The following is an 18,074-nucleotide window of genomic DNA, read 5'->3' on the forward strand; positions in this document are numbered from 1 at the left end:
CAACGCCCTTGTCAGTTGCTGTGTGTCCCCCACCATTTGGGAGTGAAGAGCAGAAGCTCCCGGAGGGCAGGCCCCCCCCCCAAGGTGTCCTGCTCCCCTCTCCAGCACATTCCTGGCACCTGTGCCCACCTCCCAGCCCCCAGCAGGCGCTCTGCCAAGGGCTGATACGTGAACGAGGGAGTGACCCGCTGCTCCCTTATCCCAGTGACTGCTGGGGTCTCAAGTCAAAGCACAAAGCATTTTAAGAAAATCCAGCATGAACTTAAATGGAGAGGCCTGCATGGACAGGAGAAGGCCCGGGGTGGAATTCTGGCTGCACACGGGCTGAACCATAACTGTGATGCCACAAAGGGACCAGGCAAATGAGACCGAGGACGCTGAGGAATGGTCATTATATTTATTCGTACACACTTGCTTCCAAACTACAATGAATGTATCTAACAAAGCATATCATGCAAACAAAGATCAGAGGTTATACAAATTGAGGAAAGCGGCAGTAGTAACTTACACAACCGTCTTGCCTGCTTTAAACCAAATGTTACTGGACAGTTGAAGGGCCTCTACATTTTGTCAGAAGGTGATTATAAAGAAGGAAAAAACCTCAACCTCCGTCTCTTCATTTTCCTCCTCCGTACAGATTTGGGGTCTTATACGATGTTTTCCAATGAATGATTTAAGCATGACATGTCCTTCACACACACACACACACACACACACACACACACACACACACACACACACTCTCCCTCTCTCTCTCTCTCTCTCTCTCTCTCTCTCATGGGGCAAAAGCAATGATTTCAAATGTCTCTGACCATCTATAAAAGATATTCTGAAAGACCCTGCTGGAAGGGATAGGAGGTGAATTTTCAGACCATTTGCACTCAAAAGCGTAACTGCCTTCACGGATGATTTTGAATCGTTCACTAATCCCCTTAAGGATCCCATTCTTCCAGGAAGAATGTCAACAAAAATCTATGAACAATCACAAGAATAAATACTCCTAAAGTTAAGCAGAGGAGACAAAGACACAGTTATTTAACCAGAAAATGCAAAGCCACCTTTTGTCTTATTTTAGAAAAAAAAAAAAAAAAAAGGTTCCTATAAAGTAGACTGGAGAGTTTCTGAAAAGTAGGGTTCTGTCTACTCACGTAAGAGAGAATTCGGAGACAGAGGCCCTTGGGAGTGTTTGCTGCCGCCTCTTCTTTCTCGGGGATATTGAAGTATATATGAATTGCCCAGTGGACAAAATCCTTCCAGGGCACCTCTGAATTTTCACTGAATGTGAGCCTTGGGGACTCGTGGGGACTAGAGACAGAGCCGAGGACGCACCCAGCCCCCAAAACAAAAGGTGGTCACAGACCCTCACAGAGCAAAGAAAGAGATCCCAGGGACCCCAGGGGAATGCTATCCTAGGGCTGCATCTGGAAGGGGGCAATAAAACCATCATTCCCATGGTCCAAAAGTTTCCAGACCTTAGGTGGCTGTCCTCAGTGTGCATCAAAAACATGGAGGCCATCAGTCTGCCAACACATTCCACCTGAATTTCCAGCTGTCCTGATGTGGACATCATATGCCACTGGTGTGGGAAAATCCTGCAGTGGGAGTGCAGGTCAGGGGCGCTCTAGCTGACCCCAGCTGAGTCCTCCTCCAGGCCCCATAGGATTGGAATCTTATCAAATTGTCAGTATTTTTGTTTTAAAAACTTATTTTAAAAGAATTGAGTTATTAAAGTTCTCTATAAAAAAGTACAAATAGCCCAGTATACTGTTGTTCTATTGGAATTAACTAATTTCTTCCTTAAGGTTTAAAAAAAGGTCTTTGGAACTTGTGGGCCTTAGTGTAGGGTCCTTGTAAGGCTGTTTGATGACTGAGTTTGACCTACACAATTATCACCTGACTCCCGATCACAGATCAGAGGCATGGGGTCCTAGTCACACGTGATTTTAACCCTCCCAAAGAGTCCCTGACGTTAGAAAATTAACAGGATTGTGGCTGACACCATTTCTAGATGCCTTCGCTCACTGTAGCTCAGGTAACCTTTCCCAAGTTTCTGTATCTTCCTCAACAGAAATATAAAATATACAACATTCCCTAGATGTTGTCTCATCGGCCCCAGTGGGAAATGACAGACATGTTTACAGTCTGGTGTATTCCACGAGATGTAATCCAAGCAATTCAAGGAACAGGTTTCCCAAAATAGTTTCCCACCTGTCACAGTAGCGTGTGGTCACTAAGAACCAGAGTGCCCTTTCCCGTCACTGGTACTAACCGTCCTGGCCCCGTTGCTCCTGTAACTCTTAACGACCGACCATCACCATCGTCCTTTGGTCCCCAGCCGCCTCCTTCCTGCTGATGACTAGTGTGCTAGTCGCGGGGGTGTGGGGGGGGATCAGGCACTCCCGCCCCGATGGGCTTAAAGAGACAGGGAATGGTGTGATATGCACACACAAGAAACAGGTGACTTCGTAAAGTGAGAAAGCGACTGTCAGTTGGTGTTGCCTTTCAGAGACATTTAAAAATACCAGACTCTCACTTTCCCTCCCTCTTCAATCCCGAGAACATGAATCCCAGCAAAAAGTGAGATTTCTCCCGCGAAGGGCAATCAGGTGGGGACGGGAGTGCTCCTTCGCTTTGCCCCTTCTCCCTCCGTCCCCAGTCCTTCTGGGCAGGATGCTGTTGCGGAAGCCGTGGGGGGGGGGACCTCCTGTCTCCCGGGGCGAGCCGAATGGTGTGGCCCTGCCCAGAAAACCACGAGGCACCTGGAGGCAGGCAGGGGCAGCAGCTTTCCGTGGCCACTGCGGATGCAACCGGCATTCGGGGGATGCTTTCTGAGGACCGGACTGCGTTCCTGGCCATGAAATGCACCAACAACCCACAACACCAAGCCGCTGGACATGGCAGCAGCCTCCTTCCCGAGATGGCCTCTCCTTGCACAGCCTCCTGCCTTCCCCCTCTCACAAGCATCCTTCGGATACACTCAGTCCCCGCTCTTCTCTAAATGCCATATGGACCTCGGCCTCCACGGACCACCCACCCCCCCACCCCTCTGCTCGTCAGCGGTGGCTCTCCGGGTCCACACCTCGCTCTGCTGAGGACGGCAGCTCAGACAGGCGCCCCACCGTCCTTGGCTGTTGTGTCAGCTGTGGTCTTTCATCACCCTGCAAACGGCCACATCAGGTCAAGTTTCTGAAATGCCCTAAATGCTCCAATTGTCTGCCAGAATTCCTGATAAGAGAGCCTGACACATCTCCTAAGACCAGACGGACGGGGCTTCTGCCTTCGCTGGCACCAGTTCACGGGGATCAAAGAGAAGCAGAGGGGCTGGAGAGCAGCCATTGCCTTTTGAATGAATGAGCTGCCTTTAGGGAGCCTCCCATTCACCTCCGAGGGCTACACCCGGCCGCACACTCCAGGAACTTCCATCGAAACCAAGCATCTAGCGTCTTTAGACAAGGTGCCAAGAGACAGGGGCTGCTGGCCCACTGGCCTGCAGCCCCAGAGCCCAGATCTGCTGCGGAGTCAGACACCGTCCAAGGGAAAAGAAGGCAAGGTGACGCGAATGGCCCCTCAGAGTCACGGGCCGAGGGGTCTGGCGAGGAAGCCGACTGCGCTAGGTTCTGCCCAGGGTCCTGGACCTCCACAGGCCCCACGATACAGGCAACGCTCAGGTCCTGAACTCCAAGAGTTCAAGTGCTCTCCTCATTCCAGCGGCCAGCTTCCCTGCATTTCCACACGATGCCACCACATGGGACGACACCACAGAACCACAGAGATCGCTGCTTTTATAAGCTGGTCTAAAGGCTGGTCACGGTCACCCACACGGTTTCTTCTTTCAGAAATCACGGTCTGGGGCTGCTCAGACCCTTAACACATTATTTATCTGGATTCGGTGCTAAGCCATGCACCCGTCAGGGCACATCACGGTGACCCATCGCTAGGCCCTGAGGTTTACGGTCTCCCTCCAAGTTTGGTCTCAAGCCTCCTGTCCCCATGCGGGGGAGGGGGGCAAGCCAGATTTTCTTTTAAAACTCTGCCACACATTCTGAAAGCATATAAGCCAGCTGAGATGCTGAATACATTTCCTGGAGAATTATGAATAATTTGGAAACATGCTGGCTGGGTGAGGGAAAGCCTGAGACTGTTGTGGGCTCAGAAACAAGCAGGTGGCATGGGGCTCGGGAGCCAGCACCCCCGAACCCCTCCTGTGTTCCTTTCTGAAAACTTCCTCACTGCCTGGGGCCTGGCTGGGAGCCCGTCCCACTGCTGCTTCATCCTGGGGCAGGGTGACCGGCTGTTTTGTTTCTAAGGCTCATTCTATACACTGGCCCCTTTTCTACCCAACCAAAGGAGGTGTGCCCAGCACGGCAGTGTCCCCCAGATGTGCACTGACCAGCAGGACTGCAGCTCTGGGTACGCTGGGGCCCTTTTTGGGTTCTGACATCTACAGCCCATAAAGGGTGACAGAGGAAGTTGCTCCTTCCGGGGCTGACACGCTGTCTACCCCATCTCTCCCTCCAATCAAGGGTTCCCAGGGCAGACCAGGCCTGTCAATCTCAAAGACCGTCCCGTGGACGTGTGTCCCACGAATTTCAGGCAAACAGCCAGAGAGTAGAAATGAGGAGGTGCGTAGCTGGGAGACGCATTTGGGGGGCAACGGGAAATAGAGGGGCGCCGTAAGACCTGACAGCTGCTTCCGTGTTGGATGTTCTTTCTGTCGCAGGAGGCTGGCTTCTCCGAGGGCCTTGCGTTAGCACGGTGTCTCACCACAGAGGGGCTCATCACAAGACTGGGAAGGCTGGTTCTCGCAACAGGTGAAGAAAATTTGCAGCTTCTGAAGAATCTGTAGATAGTGCCGGGGGCGGGGGGCGGGCTGTGCCCAGGGGGGCTGCCGGACTGGACAGTCGTCTCATGAAGCATGTGTGTGCTGGAGCAAAGGGCAGATTGTTCCAGGGACAGCAGGATGGACAGCGTGCTTCTGGCGTGTCCACACACACACCCAGCAGGAGGGCCATCTTCCTGTCCCTCCCACCCCGAGTCACTAACAGTAACAAGGCTGAAAAGGAAAAACCAAACAGAGTCCAGCCAGAGACTGTGACAACATCATGCCTACACAGACCTACTAGGTAGACTGGAGTCAAACGCTTCCTGATGTCCCCAAGAGGAAGAGTGGCATAGGAGTGGAAAATGGCGCTGGGGAGCGAGGAGAGAATGTCATCTCAGAAATAATCCCCGAAAACAAAAACTTTTGTTTGCAGGTAGAATCAAATATTTATATATATATTTATATATATATATATATATATGTATATAAGCCTAATTGATCATGTAAAATAGCCATTCATTTCAAAATTAGATCTACGATAAAAAATTAATATATCCGATACAGGGCCAGTGTGCAGGGTACGCGAGGAGTGGGGGCGCGGGGAGAGGAAGCACGCAGCTAGGAATTAAGCGAAAACTTAATCATAAAAGCAGATTAGAAACAAGAGCCTTCACAAATATAGCACAATTGTGTCTTATAAAATTATTATAATACTCTCTTTATACTTGATACGATTATATCAATAATATAGATTCACTTGTTATTAAGGTTTCTTAGAAACATGCAAAATTCATTGCATGATGCATCTGCAAAACATATTAAAATCCTTCTAGCAATTAGACATCTTCGAGCTGATATGCACCCAGGTTTTCCTGACTCTACAGCTTCAGGTGTGTCATTCAACATGAACTGGACGTGGGGGACCAAACTGTATTGGTTTTCATCCCTTAGCGGATGTCAAGGGCTGGAGATGGGAGGGAGATTGATCAATGGAGACTTATGCTCTAGTCGACACTCTGTTAAGTTACTGTACACCGTACTCTCGTGGACAACACCGCAGCCTAGTAAATAAATAAGTACAAAAGGGGTTGGGGGCATACGTATCAGCTTCTGAGAACGTAGGTAGCAAAATACTGGTTGAGGGGTGGGGGTTGGCTAACAACACTCGCGAGTAGTGGCATGATTGCTGATGGCACCCTGGATCACAGAGTAATCTCCCAGAGATTAAAATGAACACACACACACACACACACTGGTTTGTCCTTGATCTGAAATGATTTCACATGCTCTTTTAGCAGTCTTTAGAAGATTTGGCCTCTTAAAAAGAAATGCAAGTATCAAGATAATTTATCAACCAAACAGGGGAGCTGACAGGTTCACCCGACGCTCATCTGAGGTTCGCTCTCTCTCCTTTTGAAGACCAATCATCACTGGACCATGATTGGGTTAAGAATGTCAACCCCTGGAAACAGTGAGCTTGCAAATGACTCACTGGTGGGGACATGATTCATCTCGGCCTCTCGAATTCTAGGGACTGTTTCCACTGAGGCAGAGAAAAGCAGCAGCGGGTATTTCAAAGCCTCCCCCACCCCCCAATCCCACCTGGCTCACATTCTGGGCTCTCCCGTTCTTTCATTCCAAAGACGTCTCAGGTGGATAGTCACTGGCCCCGGGACAGGTTCATTTTAACATCTCTGGTTGGGGGGTCCCAATGGTGGAAATTGACAGAGAGCCAAGGAAAATATATCAAATCGTACCAAAAAAGGGGGAGGGGGAGAGCTTGTTTGCTTTCTAGGAAGGGTTAACCTACAGCCAGACAGGACTTCGACATAATTAAACTGGACACTGTACATTACACCATCTTCCACTAAGATAATGTTCTTGGTTGTAAGAGAGAGACCCTGAACAGTTACTCACATTTGGACTAATAACCCTAAAATTTTCAGGCCCCCCCCTCCTCAATCTGGAACAAGAGAAAAGGCCATGGCCTTAAAATTTTAGGGTTAAGGATCATTTCCCACTGTGGGGGGCCTGGGGGCTGGGGAGGCGTTGGTTCTCGGCGGCGGCGGGTTTCATACTGCGCTCTGTAAGATGGGGTGCACAAACTGGGGGTTGACATACGAGAACCCCTCGAAATCAGACTGGTCTATGTTAGCAATGACCAGCTGATCCGGTGGGGTCAAGACAGGCTGCCCTCGCGTGAAGAACTTGTCAAAGTTTTCTGCGCCTTTGCCACACTGCGGAGAAGAGAGAGAAAAAAGAGGAAAGGTCAGTCATTATTGCAAAGCACAGAGGGTGGCTCTCTGAGAGGCCTCTGCAGGGACGAGCGTGGCCCGGGGGCATTGGGACTGGATGAGGCAGGAAGAATTCTGGAGAACCTGCACACCTACTGGGTTCCCAAGCCAGCCACAGCCAACAATAACGCAGAGTCACTGGGCTATAAACCTTCAGTTACCCTTGGAACTGAACCCCTCCAGGGAAAGGCACTGCTGAGAGTAAAGGCAGCAGCAAGGACGCGGCCCGTTTTATTTCACTTCCGCTTCATAGAGCCAAGCGGGCTATGAGCATGATGCCACACGCACAGGGCCACGAGTCACAGTCCACGCTGAAAGGCCGGGATTTCGGGTGGGAATGCAGACAGCGACCTCTGAGCCAAGAGGGTGAGATTTCTGTCCCACACGTGGCTCTTTGCAACCATAATTGTAATAAAAGTAAGAGCTGTGTTATTCATGCAACTGGAAAGTTCTAAAAACCCCAGTCTTCAACCAGGACTGAGGTAGGGGTGGTGGCAAGGTTGGGACATTCACCCTGGGGCCCAGCTGGGCTTTAGTGTATCTAGATCTATCGGGTCAACTGCAGGTCGATCCGGAGTTCCTTCACAGGTGGTCTTGGGCTGGAGGGGCACTCAACCCAGACAGGGCTGCAGGCACCGCCTGCACATCGGACCCCAAATTGGGGGAAGGGGTGTCTTTACTTTCTCAGCCACTCAGGAGGGTTGTGGCACGTTGAAGTCCCCAAGACCCCAGATGACTCTGAGACACTGGTGATACAAATCATGGCATTGCCCATGTTGCAAATGACCACCCTCCTACCTGCTGGTACCATGGGGCGACAGGAATCATTTCCGAGTTAACACAGTTTTACACTAACCAGGCATCCCTGGATCATCAACAGAGGACAGCTCTAGTTACACTGTGAAGGCGGGAGTGGGGGGGCGGGGGGGGCAATCCCATTCCCGTGAGTGTAGAGTGGCCAGAAGAGCCATGCCCCCTCCGTGGGCTGCCATGGAGGTTAAGGGCACAGTGTTTCGCGAGGACCCCAGCATGCGGTGAGAGCGCAAGGGTTGCTGTTATTTTTGTAAGGCCGGTTTAGTCTCACAAACCGAAGTCCCACTTCCTCTTCTACATCTTCCCCATCTTCTAGGTTTCCTTGAGAATCTAGCTTCATTAGGTTTTGTCCACCCCACTCCTGAGGCACATTATGAGTTCAAGTGAGGTCTTTCAACAACGGACGGTTTTCCTTTCGGAGGGTGTTTTCGTGTTCACGAGCGACCATCCATTCCCAACGGGGGAGAGTCCACACCAGGGGACTGTATGGGGCGCTGGTGGCCTCCCCGTGGAGGCCGTGCTGTTGGGCCTGCTCATCCCGCGGGCCCTGCCCCCCGCACGAGAGATGGTGCTGTGCTAGAGGAGGATGCCCTTTGGGAACTTGGTTAATCGACACCCAGCACTGTGCTTCCAGCGGCCGGGACACGTGCTCCCTTAAAAAGAGATCATTCACATTTCTTTTGCTAGTCACTAACCACACAAAGATGCAAAGAAGGAACTTCTAGGAAAAGTGAGAGGTGAAGCCTCTACAAGGAAGAGGAACGCGAGCCAAGGCAAAACGTGTCTCCAGCCATCGAAGCTGGGATTTGCTGATCTGTTCTGTGAAAAGACGGTACGGGTCTGACCTTTCCTTTGGGTACCATCGTTAGGGCATTCACAGGTCATCTTCTAATGGGAGGTTCCAAAAGCCATGGCTTAACTGCCAAATAATTCAACAAAAAACTAGAAGAAGAGCCCCCAAGGTCTAAAAAGACAACCACACATACATCAGCACCGAGAAGCCCGGGGATGGGGACAGATGCTCAAGGACGTGAGATTCTAGAACCGCTGTCCTGGGGATGGTTACTCCTAAGGGCTGCCATAGCTTGTGAAGTGAAGTGTGGTAACACACGGGGCCGAAACCTTTGCTGCTTCAGACCTCGTGCTGTGTGGGCTGCTGGGCCACAGCTAAGGGGGCTTGTGGAGACCAGGTCAGCCCAATCCCAGCTCAGTGATCACACTGCATGGGAGGAGGACCAATGGTCTCAGAACTGTTCACCACCAGAAACCTCTTCCTTTTCCTCTCCACTCTAACTTGCTCTGGAATGTTCCCTGGTCCTAATGAGAGAGAAATCACACTCCAGCAAAGGAAAGCCTTTCTTAAAACCTATTCACTGAGCTGAAGGGATAGGCTGAAGGCAAAGAATAAAAACTCAGCTTGAGTGAGTGGATCTCAGCAAGCCATGGGCAGGAAAGCCCTGGAAACGCTGCAGGCTGCATTCCAGGGTCAGATGAGACCCCAAACTCAGGAGGACCTCTTGTTCCAAGGGAGCTCCCACCAGATGGATGCCGCTTGCCCCCTCTCAAAGAGCAGAGATTTTAATCACAGGTTTGGTATTACAGGAAATAGCACTTATTTTTCCACCACGGAGGGTCTCTTAATGTTTAAAAAATGAGCCCTCCGTAACTCAGTGAAATTAGCCCAGAGACAGACAATCTTCTTTAGGCCAAACAAGAGAAGATCTTGACCTGCTCATTTTTCAAGATGTTTATGTAGGAAACTGTGACTACCCTCCCATCTCCACCACCAATGACTAGAAAGGATAATGAAAATCAGTGCACTTTGCATCTTCAGGGAAAAGATAAAGCCTTCAACAAGCTGTTACATTTTAAACACAGAAGGTTCTTCCTGCCGTCTGTGGGCCAACCCTACTCATAACCATCGTCTTGTGTGCAGCAGGACTCAGGCGCCATCTTGGATGTGGGAGGGATCAAGACAACGCCGTCAAGAAGACGCCCAGAGAATGGAGGGTTCAGGGGGCACTGGTGATACCTGGGAAAGACTGAGTGAGCGACAGTGGGGGTGAAGAATGAGGCTGGCCAGACTACAGACATCCTCTCAACTTTCCTCAGAGATGGTACAAGAAGGTTATTACCATGGCCACCAGAAGGGCAGCCTCTGCCGCAGTGTGTGACAACGGGCAGGTTGGGGTTGGACATGGCCTCAGAGCTCGAGGCCACCTGCAGCTGTACGCAGGGTTTGCTACTTGGGAGCAAACCCACACCTGTCACCAGTGGAGGCTTTTGCCATCTGGGATGAAAAGCACCACACAACTGGTGTGGAACAAAGATGGAGGAGAGGAGGACAGCAGGAGGCACCCCAAATGTGGTTGGGCCAGTGTGTGAGCCCAGACAGTTCCTCTGTTTCTCTCCGAGAGCAGAGATTGTGTTTGACACCTGAGGGAAAATGAGAGGTACACTGGGGAGAAGGACCAGCCAGAGGTCAAAAGCCCAGGGTACAGCTTTGGGAAACTCACCCCACTTCTTTGTAAAGATAATAGGGGGATGTGAACGTCCACCTTCCAAGGCAATTGTGGGGATCAAAGGACCGAGAGTGTGTGCAATCCCTTCTCACCATCAGGCATGCTACGACTTAAGGCACAGCACATACCCGGCATGTAAGAGGGATAGGGTTCAGATGTGAGGGATGAAGGAACACCATTAATAATCTACCCGCCTTACTTAGCTCTGGATTCGGGACATATGTCCTTTGTTGTTCTGACATTCCTACCTATTTGGTAAACTCATTAGTTAATACAATGAACCCAGGAGAAATCAGGCACGGTAAAGATGGGACAAAGCATGGGAAGATGCTGATTCCAGGTGAACTTTGGGATCACAGCGCTCCCCATCCATGGCCCTGGGCAGTGCATGGTCCATTCACCACCTGGCGCACCCTGAGGGCCGTGGGGAGAGAGAGCCTGCCACGCGCAAGTTGGCTTCTCATGACTCTTACCTGGGAGAGGCCACCGAGCATGCACAATACATGTGTTGGTCTCATTCCTGTCCTTTACCGTGGTGTCTCAGTCATGTAGATTATAACCCCACGGTCACTGGTATGGGAATTAGGGTGAGTATGAGTAGCTCGAAAACACTGCCATTACAAAGCAAAACCAAACCAAACCCAGAGGAGCAGGCAGAGTGCGGAACCAAGCGAGAGGAAAGGTGTGTTGCAAGAGGAAGGAGAAAGGGAACTTATTGAGGTGGGGAATGTCTCTGGCTATTGTCAGATGTAGCAGGGCCTGCTTCATCTTAGGGGATCCCGTGTCTCAGTCCCACTGTGCGGTGGTCCTAGTGCAGTGTTAGTAGGAACCCTGCTGACGTCTGTGCATGGCTTTCTGACTCGCGGTTGTGTGCGGACTTCATTTAGTTACATAACCGACAGCAGACGTGAATGGGAATATTCTGCTTTGAGCCTCCTGGGAGGTCATGTCCACACCATGGGACCATCCAGTGGGGGGGGCCTGAGCCCCAGGCAGCAGCCCTTTCTAAGGTCAGCATGCTCAGGGAACGGTCTTCCGTGCATGACCCAACACAAGCAGGAGCACACGCCTGGGGTTAAAAAGTGGGGTTAGTTTGCTCATTTAGTCACTCAAGGATCTGGAAACGTGCTCACCGAAGGCCTGGAAGCCCACTGCAGCCAGTGCATTTTGGTACAGAAAGTCTGGAGAATAAGAACGGACAGAGGAGAGTATTTGGAACAAAGAGTCAGTGCCTGGCCCGTGTAAAGGATGCCACAGACCCACATGCACTCACATGTGAACATCTCCCAGATATATCGCCGGGTGAAAGCTCCAAGGTGAACAACGGAACGCGTGGTACAACCTTGCCGTGGGTATGATCACACACGCTCACAGCTTTCCAGAAGCTTACGGAAGAGACAGTAATTAGTGGGACCTGCATTTGGGGTGGGGGAGATAGCGTCTTGTCATTTTGTATCCATCTTTGCTTGCTTACCTATCTCGCCACAGTGAGCTAATGTTTTAATAATTATTTCTTAAAAAGGGATTAGGACCTCCTTCACCTCCTGCCAATACCACCTGTGGTGATAGACCGGAGGTTTTCGTTTCTTAGACGAAATTAAACAGTGCTCAGTGATCTGTTGCCTCGGAGCACAGGTCAGGAATCCGCGAGTCGTCCTCGTGCAGGGGCCAGGCTGAATCTTCTCTGGAGCGTTCCAATTTTAGCACACTTGCTGCCCAGCCGAGCACTAGAGCGCACCTCTGGAAGGGCCAGGGCTGGACCAGGGCGAGCCGGTTCTTTGGATGGGTTTGTTGACAGACTCGGGCTATAAGCCACACATTAGCTGAGCGGATTCTTGTAGGTGTCAGAGCCACACGTCTGTGAGGGGACAGTCCTGGTTCATCCGGGCCGTATTCTGTGGAACAGGAATGCGCGCTCCATTTGGCCTGTCTTTATGCCGACGGCCAGCTTGGGAGGATTCAAGGCTCCTTTCTCAAAACAGGCTGTGGGGATGACCAGCGGTGTCGGAGACCGTCACTTCAGACAACGGGAGGCTGCCCGTTCACACGTCATGAGGTGCACAGGCTGTGCAAGGACCCTGTCCCTCGCCACCGAAGCTCCCCGAGGCTGGTGACAGAGCTACTTACTTATCTGGATTGTTATTTTAAACATCTCACGTCTTCCCATTTCTCTTTCAAGCAGAAGAGCACCTGGGGGTGCCTGGGTGGCTCAGTCAACTAAGCCTCTGCCTTGGGCTCAGGTCATGAACCCAGGGTCCTGGGATCAAGTTCTGTGTCGGGCTCCCTGCTCAGCAGGGAGCCTGCTTCTCCCTCTTCCTCTGTCTGCACCCACCCTGCTCATGCACACATGCTCTCTCTCAAATAAATAAACGAAATCTTTAAAAAAAAAAAAAAAAAGAGCATTGGGGAGGGTAGTTATCAAAGAACAGGCAGACTCCTTGCCTCTCAACAGCTAAACGGAAGCTGGCTTAGGCTGGTCTAAAGGCACAAATCACACTGAGGGCACCACGAGGCGGCAGGCTCCAGTCTCCGGAGGCTGGTTAGGGTTCATGTATTGGTGGAGCTCCCAGAGTCTTGAGAATCTCTCACTTTTCCGGGGCATCACAGTTCCCGGCGTCACTGAACGGCAGGAGAATGAACCTACCTACTCCCCAGGAGGACAACTGCACGCAGCCCAAGGCTGCCTACAGCACTGCACGCTCGGACCAGCGCTCCGGGTCCCTCCTTCTACTGGGATGGCCACCACTCTGCAGAATGACCTTTTCTGCGGGATCCTTAAGAAGAGAGGTACCACCACATGGCCTTGGTTTGAGGCAAGACACACGGAACACGTAGGTGTAACGAGGCATCACATTTGCAACTTACTCTAATGGTTCAAAAAAAAAAAAAAAACCAAAACAAACCCGCCCATGTGTGTGTCTGCACAGACGCACACTCAGCGACGTAGAGAAAGAATGATAAAGCAAATGTGCTAAAATGTTAACATTTAGGGAATCTGGGTGAAGCCAATGTACCAATTCTTTGCGCTATTTTTACAACTCTTCTGCAACACTGAAATGAGATGCTACTTCAAAATTAATTATTTTCAAAAATTAAAAAGGCATGCTGCACTGACTTTGAGAATTAAACCGGCATCAAACTCTCCAGACAAACTAACGGCACCATGAAATGCCCTGTTTCACCGCACTCCACAGACCCTGTGTTTTTTTTAAATTGGAAGTCTGTGGCAGTCTGGGATTCAGCAAGTCTACTGGCATGATTGTTTCCAATTGCATTTGCTCACTTCTTGTCTCTAGGCCACATTTTGGTAATTCTCACAATATTTCAACCATCCTCATTATTATATTTGTTACAATGATCTGTGATCAGAGAGACAGACCTCTCTAAAAGCTCCCGTGATGTTAGCACTTTTTAGCAACAAAGTATTTTTAAATGAAGATACATGCGTTGTTTTTTCTTCTTAAGATACAATGCTAGTGCACACTTAATAGACCAAAGGATGGTGTAAATGTAACTTCTAGATGCACTGGGAAACCCCCAAATTCATTGCCTCGCTTTACTGTGTCATGTACTTCATCACATCGTGGCCTTCTGGAACAAAACCCACAGGCTCCCCGAGATACACCCGTAAAGGATTTCGGGGTGACTGGGAAAATGAACTTGACTGTGCAATCTCACCACCGTGGCACCCACATTTGTACCCACTGTTCCTATTCTCTCTGGCTCTTCCCGCAAGGATGACAGCGTCCTGAAAAGTTATATTTTCCCCCCTCTCTTTTTTTTGATAAAATAAGGACAGTAATCTCCCCAGAAAGGCTCTCCATGACAGACAAGCCTATTTCCAAAGGGCTCTGCTCATCTATCAACTCAGGAATATATTTCGCGGTGTTAACTTTATAGATTCATCTCTCTTTCTCTCTCTAATAACCACTTAAGTATTGTGAGGGTTTTTGGCTCGCCTGTGAACTAGCTATTCTGCTCCTAGGTGCCAATGGATAGAATTCAAAAAAAGGAAAAAAAAATGAATTAACTTTCCAATTCTGATATTTGTATAAACTGTTACGTATCACGGGCAGGATGAACGGGAACTTGAAGGTTGCTCTCGGGCATTTTATTCACATGAATAATAAATCAGGGTGAAAGCCTACAAAATTCAAAGCGACACTGGATCAGAGTCTTGGGCTCATGTGTGCCTCGAAGGGCATACTCAGCCTTTGATTTTTCAAGCAAAGCAGAAAGAATGAGCTCTCCTTCCCTCCACGGGTTCTCGGGATGCGGGGCCAAGTGGGCTTGGCTGCGCCTTCTTTTCCCCTGGAAACCTCCTCTCGCACCTGATGCCATGGGAGGCAGCCTGGCCTCTTGCTTTTCTCCCTCAGCAACGGAACATTTACCTTTTCAGGAGAGACATCTTCTTTGAACTTAAAAATTTAAAAAAAAAAAAAACCAAAAACTTTCTTACATGGACTCTTCTGAACATTCGTAAGCTTCTATGGGGACTCAGGCTTGTTCAGAACATCGGCCAAATGCGGAGCTGATGGCCTTGGTCTGTGGATCGGAGGCTCTTCCGCTGTTGTGTTTTCTTTTCAGAGAAAAAGGAAACCAGTTCGCTGTGTGCTTTTTTCCCGAAAAGAAGGAGAATTATGGGGCACCTGGGTGGCTCAGAGGGTTAAGCCGCTGCCTTCAGCTCAGGTCATGATCCCAGGGTCCTGGGATCGAGCCCCGCATCGGGCTCTCTGCTCAGTGGGGAGCCTGCTTCCCTTCCTCTCTCTCTGACTAACTCTGCCTACTTGTGATCTCTGTCTGTCAAATAAATAAATAAAATCTTTAAAAAAAAAAAAAAAAGGAGAGTTATGAGAGAGAGAGAGAGCGCTCACCTCCAGGAGAGTATAACACAGCTGTTTTTCTTTTTGCTTTTGTTTGACATAACCAACCAGTACATAAGTGATGGCTGCATCTTCTAGAAAATCGTCTTTACCTTCACAGTTGCACACAGCAGGCTTTTGGGGACGTGGCTCTGCCAGACCGGACTCCCTGGGGGCAGGCTGTTCCCTGGCTCTGCCACTTGTGTGCCTCAGATATGCAGCTCTGAGCCCCCAGACTCGCTGCCGTCCGGGGTGACGGCCACAGTGCCACACACCTGACGCCGGCCACGTTCCTCTCTCCGCTTTGAACGTGAGTGACTTCAAACTGAATCCAGAATATGGCTGCACGGCAGGGTCTGACCTCCCCGTCCCCGCAAGGTAGGAAGTTCTGTGTGGAGCATCCTGACGGACTTATGCATCACAAAGGCTTGATTTTGTGGGAGCCAGGAGGGAATGGCCCCTTAACCCCCTAAATCTCAGGGAAATTGGTTCACGGCCACCGCTGAACACGCAAAAGCATCGAGCAAACGTCACGAAGGCAGACCAGCTTCGCCAGCTGGGGCTCTCGACTCCGCTCGGAGATGCTCCCCGGGATGGGTTCGGCGCACACACACGGCCCCAGCGTCAGCCACCCGGCAGCAGGGGACAGCGAGGATGTCTTGCTCCATCTCCCTTTGAAAGGACAAAACTGTCCATCGGAGAAGACTGGGCTCTAGAGTTTATCTGCTCCCTCTTGGCTTTTTCATTAGCCCTGGGTCAGGGAGCTACATTTTTCACCGAGGAAGCGGAGACACATCACGGAGCCCCTCGAATGTGCCAGTAGCTCTTCTTGGAGGCTGTGACCCCGGCGTGCCATGTGCGGCCTCTGCTTTTGCACTGTTAGAAGTGTCCTCTCCCGCCACCCAGACCATCCTTGGCGTGTGCTGTCTCCACTCCAGCGTGGCACCTCGGGAACAGAATGACGTCCCGGAGGCGGCGGAGATGCCCCCTTGGCCGGGATTAGGGGCCAAACTCTGCTGCTCTGCACGTGGCGTGGTGGCGGCACTGGGAGCTCTCCCGGGAGCCCCAACTTTCTGGTCAACCTCTGTGTCCTTAACACTGTTCGGCCCTGGGACAGAAAGTCTGCCGCTCACTCCTGCGGCGACTTGCTCCTGACCCTGGCACGGCTCTGTGTCCCCTACTGCCCCCTCCACGGCCTGTGAGTACATTTTCCAGCATCTTCCTTTCCTGCATACAGTTCTCCAGCCGGACATAGGCTCTGGCCTGGGAAAGCTCCCTGTGAGCAGGGGCCGTCCCTCCTTCCGCTCTGACCGGAGCTCTCATCAAGCAGGCCTTTGGCACGTGGTTTTGGCTTCTATATTGGAGTTCAAGGGCTGCTGTGAAGGAGGCCCTCTCTTCTTTCCTTTCATGTTAGCTAGTGTTCAGCTAAAAACACAAATAGCAGCACCCCAGGAACACACACACACACACACACTCTACTGCTCATGGCTCAACTGCCCACGGCGGTTGGGACTCTGCTTCTGGTGATTTCCACGGCCCACGGGGAACAGCGCAGTCAGATTCCAGGCTCCTGGACCCGAGTCACCCTCTTGTCCCCCTATATCTGAATTTAAGGCCCCAGTGTCCACAGAAAGCAGGTGACCACACAAACAGACAACGTCTTCTGAGGCTGAAATGGGGATACATAGAAGGAGATGTGTCTTACGGTTGACTTTGCTCCCTGTCGTCGCTTTCTGGAAAGTGCCTCACAAGTGGCTGTATTTTGCTTCGCACCTACAGCAGGGTGAGCGTGTTCTCTCTGCTGTTCCTGAACAGAAACTGAGCTGTGTGTATGAGGCCACTGTGTGCCTTTCATATTTTAAGGAGGCTAAACAAATACAAAGGGGGAGGAAGAAAATCCCTAACAGAATGTTCTGAGGCTGTCAGCAGCGTTCTTTATCACGGCCTTCACACCCCAGCCCTCCTCCAAGCCAGGCTTTGTACACCGAGGGGAAGGACCCCACGAAAACCCCCTGAGATCTGGGTTTGGGACCCGCTAAGAGAAGGTGGGGAGCAGACAGACGAGGGTCCTGCTGGACACGATGATTCAGGAGGGAGTCAACTGACCTGATTCATTTTAGTTTTGCTTTAGTCGGTGCTAAGAATATCTTGGAAAAGTAGAAGTGGGCTCCCCACCGGCAGTTTTATTCTTAGAGGACACACAAGCATACTTGACGGGAGGTCGCTGCTCTAAGAACAAAGCCTGTGCCGACCAGCCAGTCCCTCAGCCACCCCAGGAGGGTCCCTTTTCCCTGCTCATGAGCACCTGCCGGGGGAGACAGGCGTGGGAGCTTCTCAAGCAGACTGTGGGCCAGAGCTGCTCTCGCTGCAGCCTCGGGGGCAGGGGCAGCACGGGGACGCCCCAGAGACGGCGGCCGAGCTGGAAGGCACTGTCCATTGGCCCCCAGAGACGGGATGTGGGGGAAAGCAGAGTCCCCGGGAAGCACCGTGAAGCGGCAGGTGGCATGAGTTAGGAGCCCGATGTCTTAAAGACCCCGAGGTTACCGCCAGAGATAGAAACGTCTGGAGAGGCCACGGCTGGTTGCCACTGACAGTCATTAGATGGGCAGACGGCTGTCCATGAGATGGCGCGATGGTGTCGTGGGGTAGGGACACAGATCCCAGGGCCAGAACACCACCTGCCAGCTGTGCGTCTTCAGGCAAGTTACTCAGCCTCTCTGTGCCTTAGTTTACCCACGGAGCAGGGTTGTTGAGAGGGTTA

The 18,074-nt window shown here is 51.1% G+C and overlaps 1 protein-coding gene across 1 annotated transcript in view; it reads right to left on the reverse strand.

The window, feature by feature from the left end:
• Positions 1-5,342: 5,342 nt before the first annotated feature.
• PRKCA (protein kinase C alpha) overlaps positions 5,343-18,074 on the reverse strand; it is a gene marked incomplete at its 5' end in the record, with an annotated part of 384,835 nt that continues 372,103 nt past the window's right edge. Inside the window, one exon of the mRNA XM_080825828.1 lies at positions 5,343-7,059. Within this exon, the coding sequence (XP_080681954.1) occupies positions 6,895-7,059 (165 nt within the window). The 3' untranslated portion in view covers positions 5,343-6,894. The remainder of the gene's footprint in view (positions 7,060-18,074) is intronic.

The sequence above is a fragment of the Martes martes genome (genome assembly GCF_963455335.1).
Source record: "Martes martes genome assembly, chromosome: 16".
NCBI classification, from domain to species: domain Eukaryota; kingdom Metazoa; phylum Chordata; class Mammalia; order Carnivora; family Mustelidae; genus Martes; species Martes martes.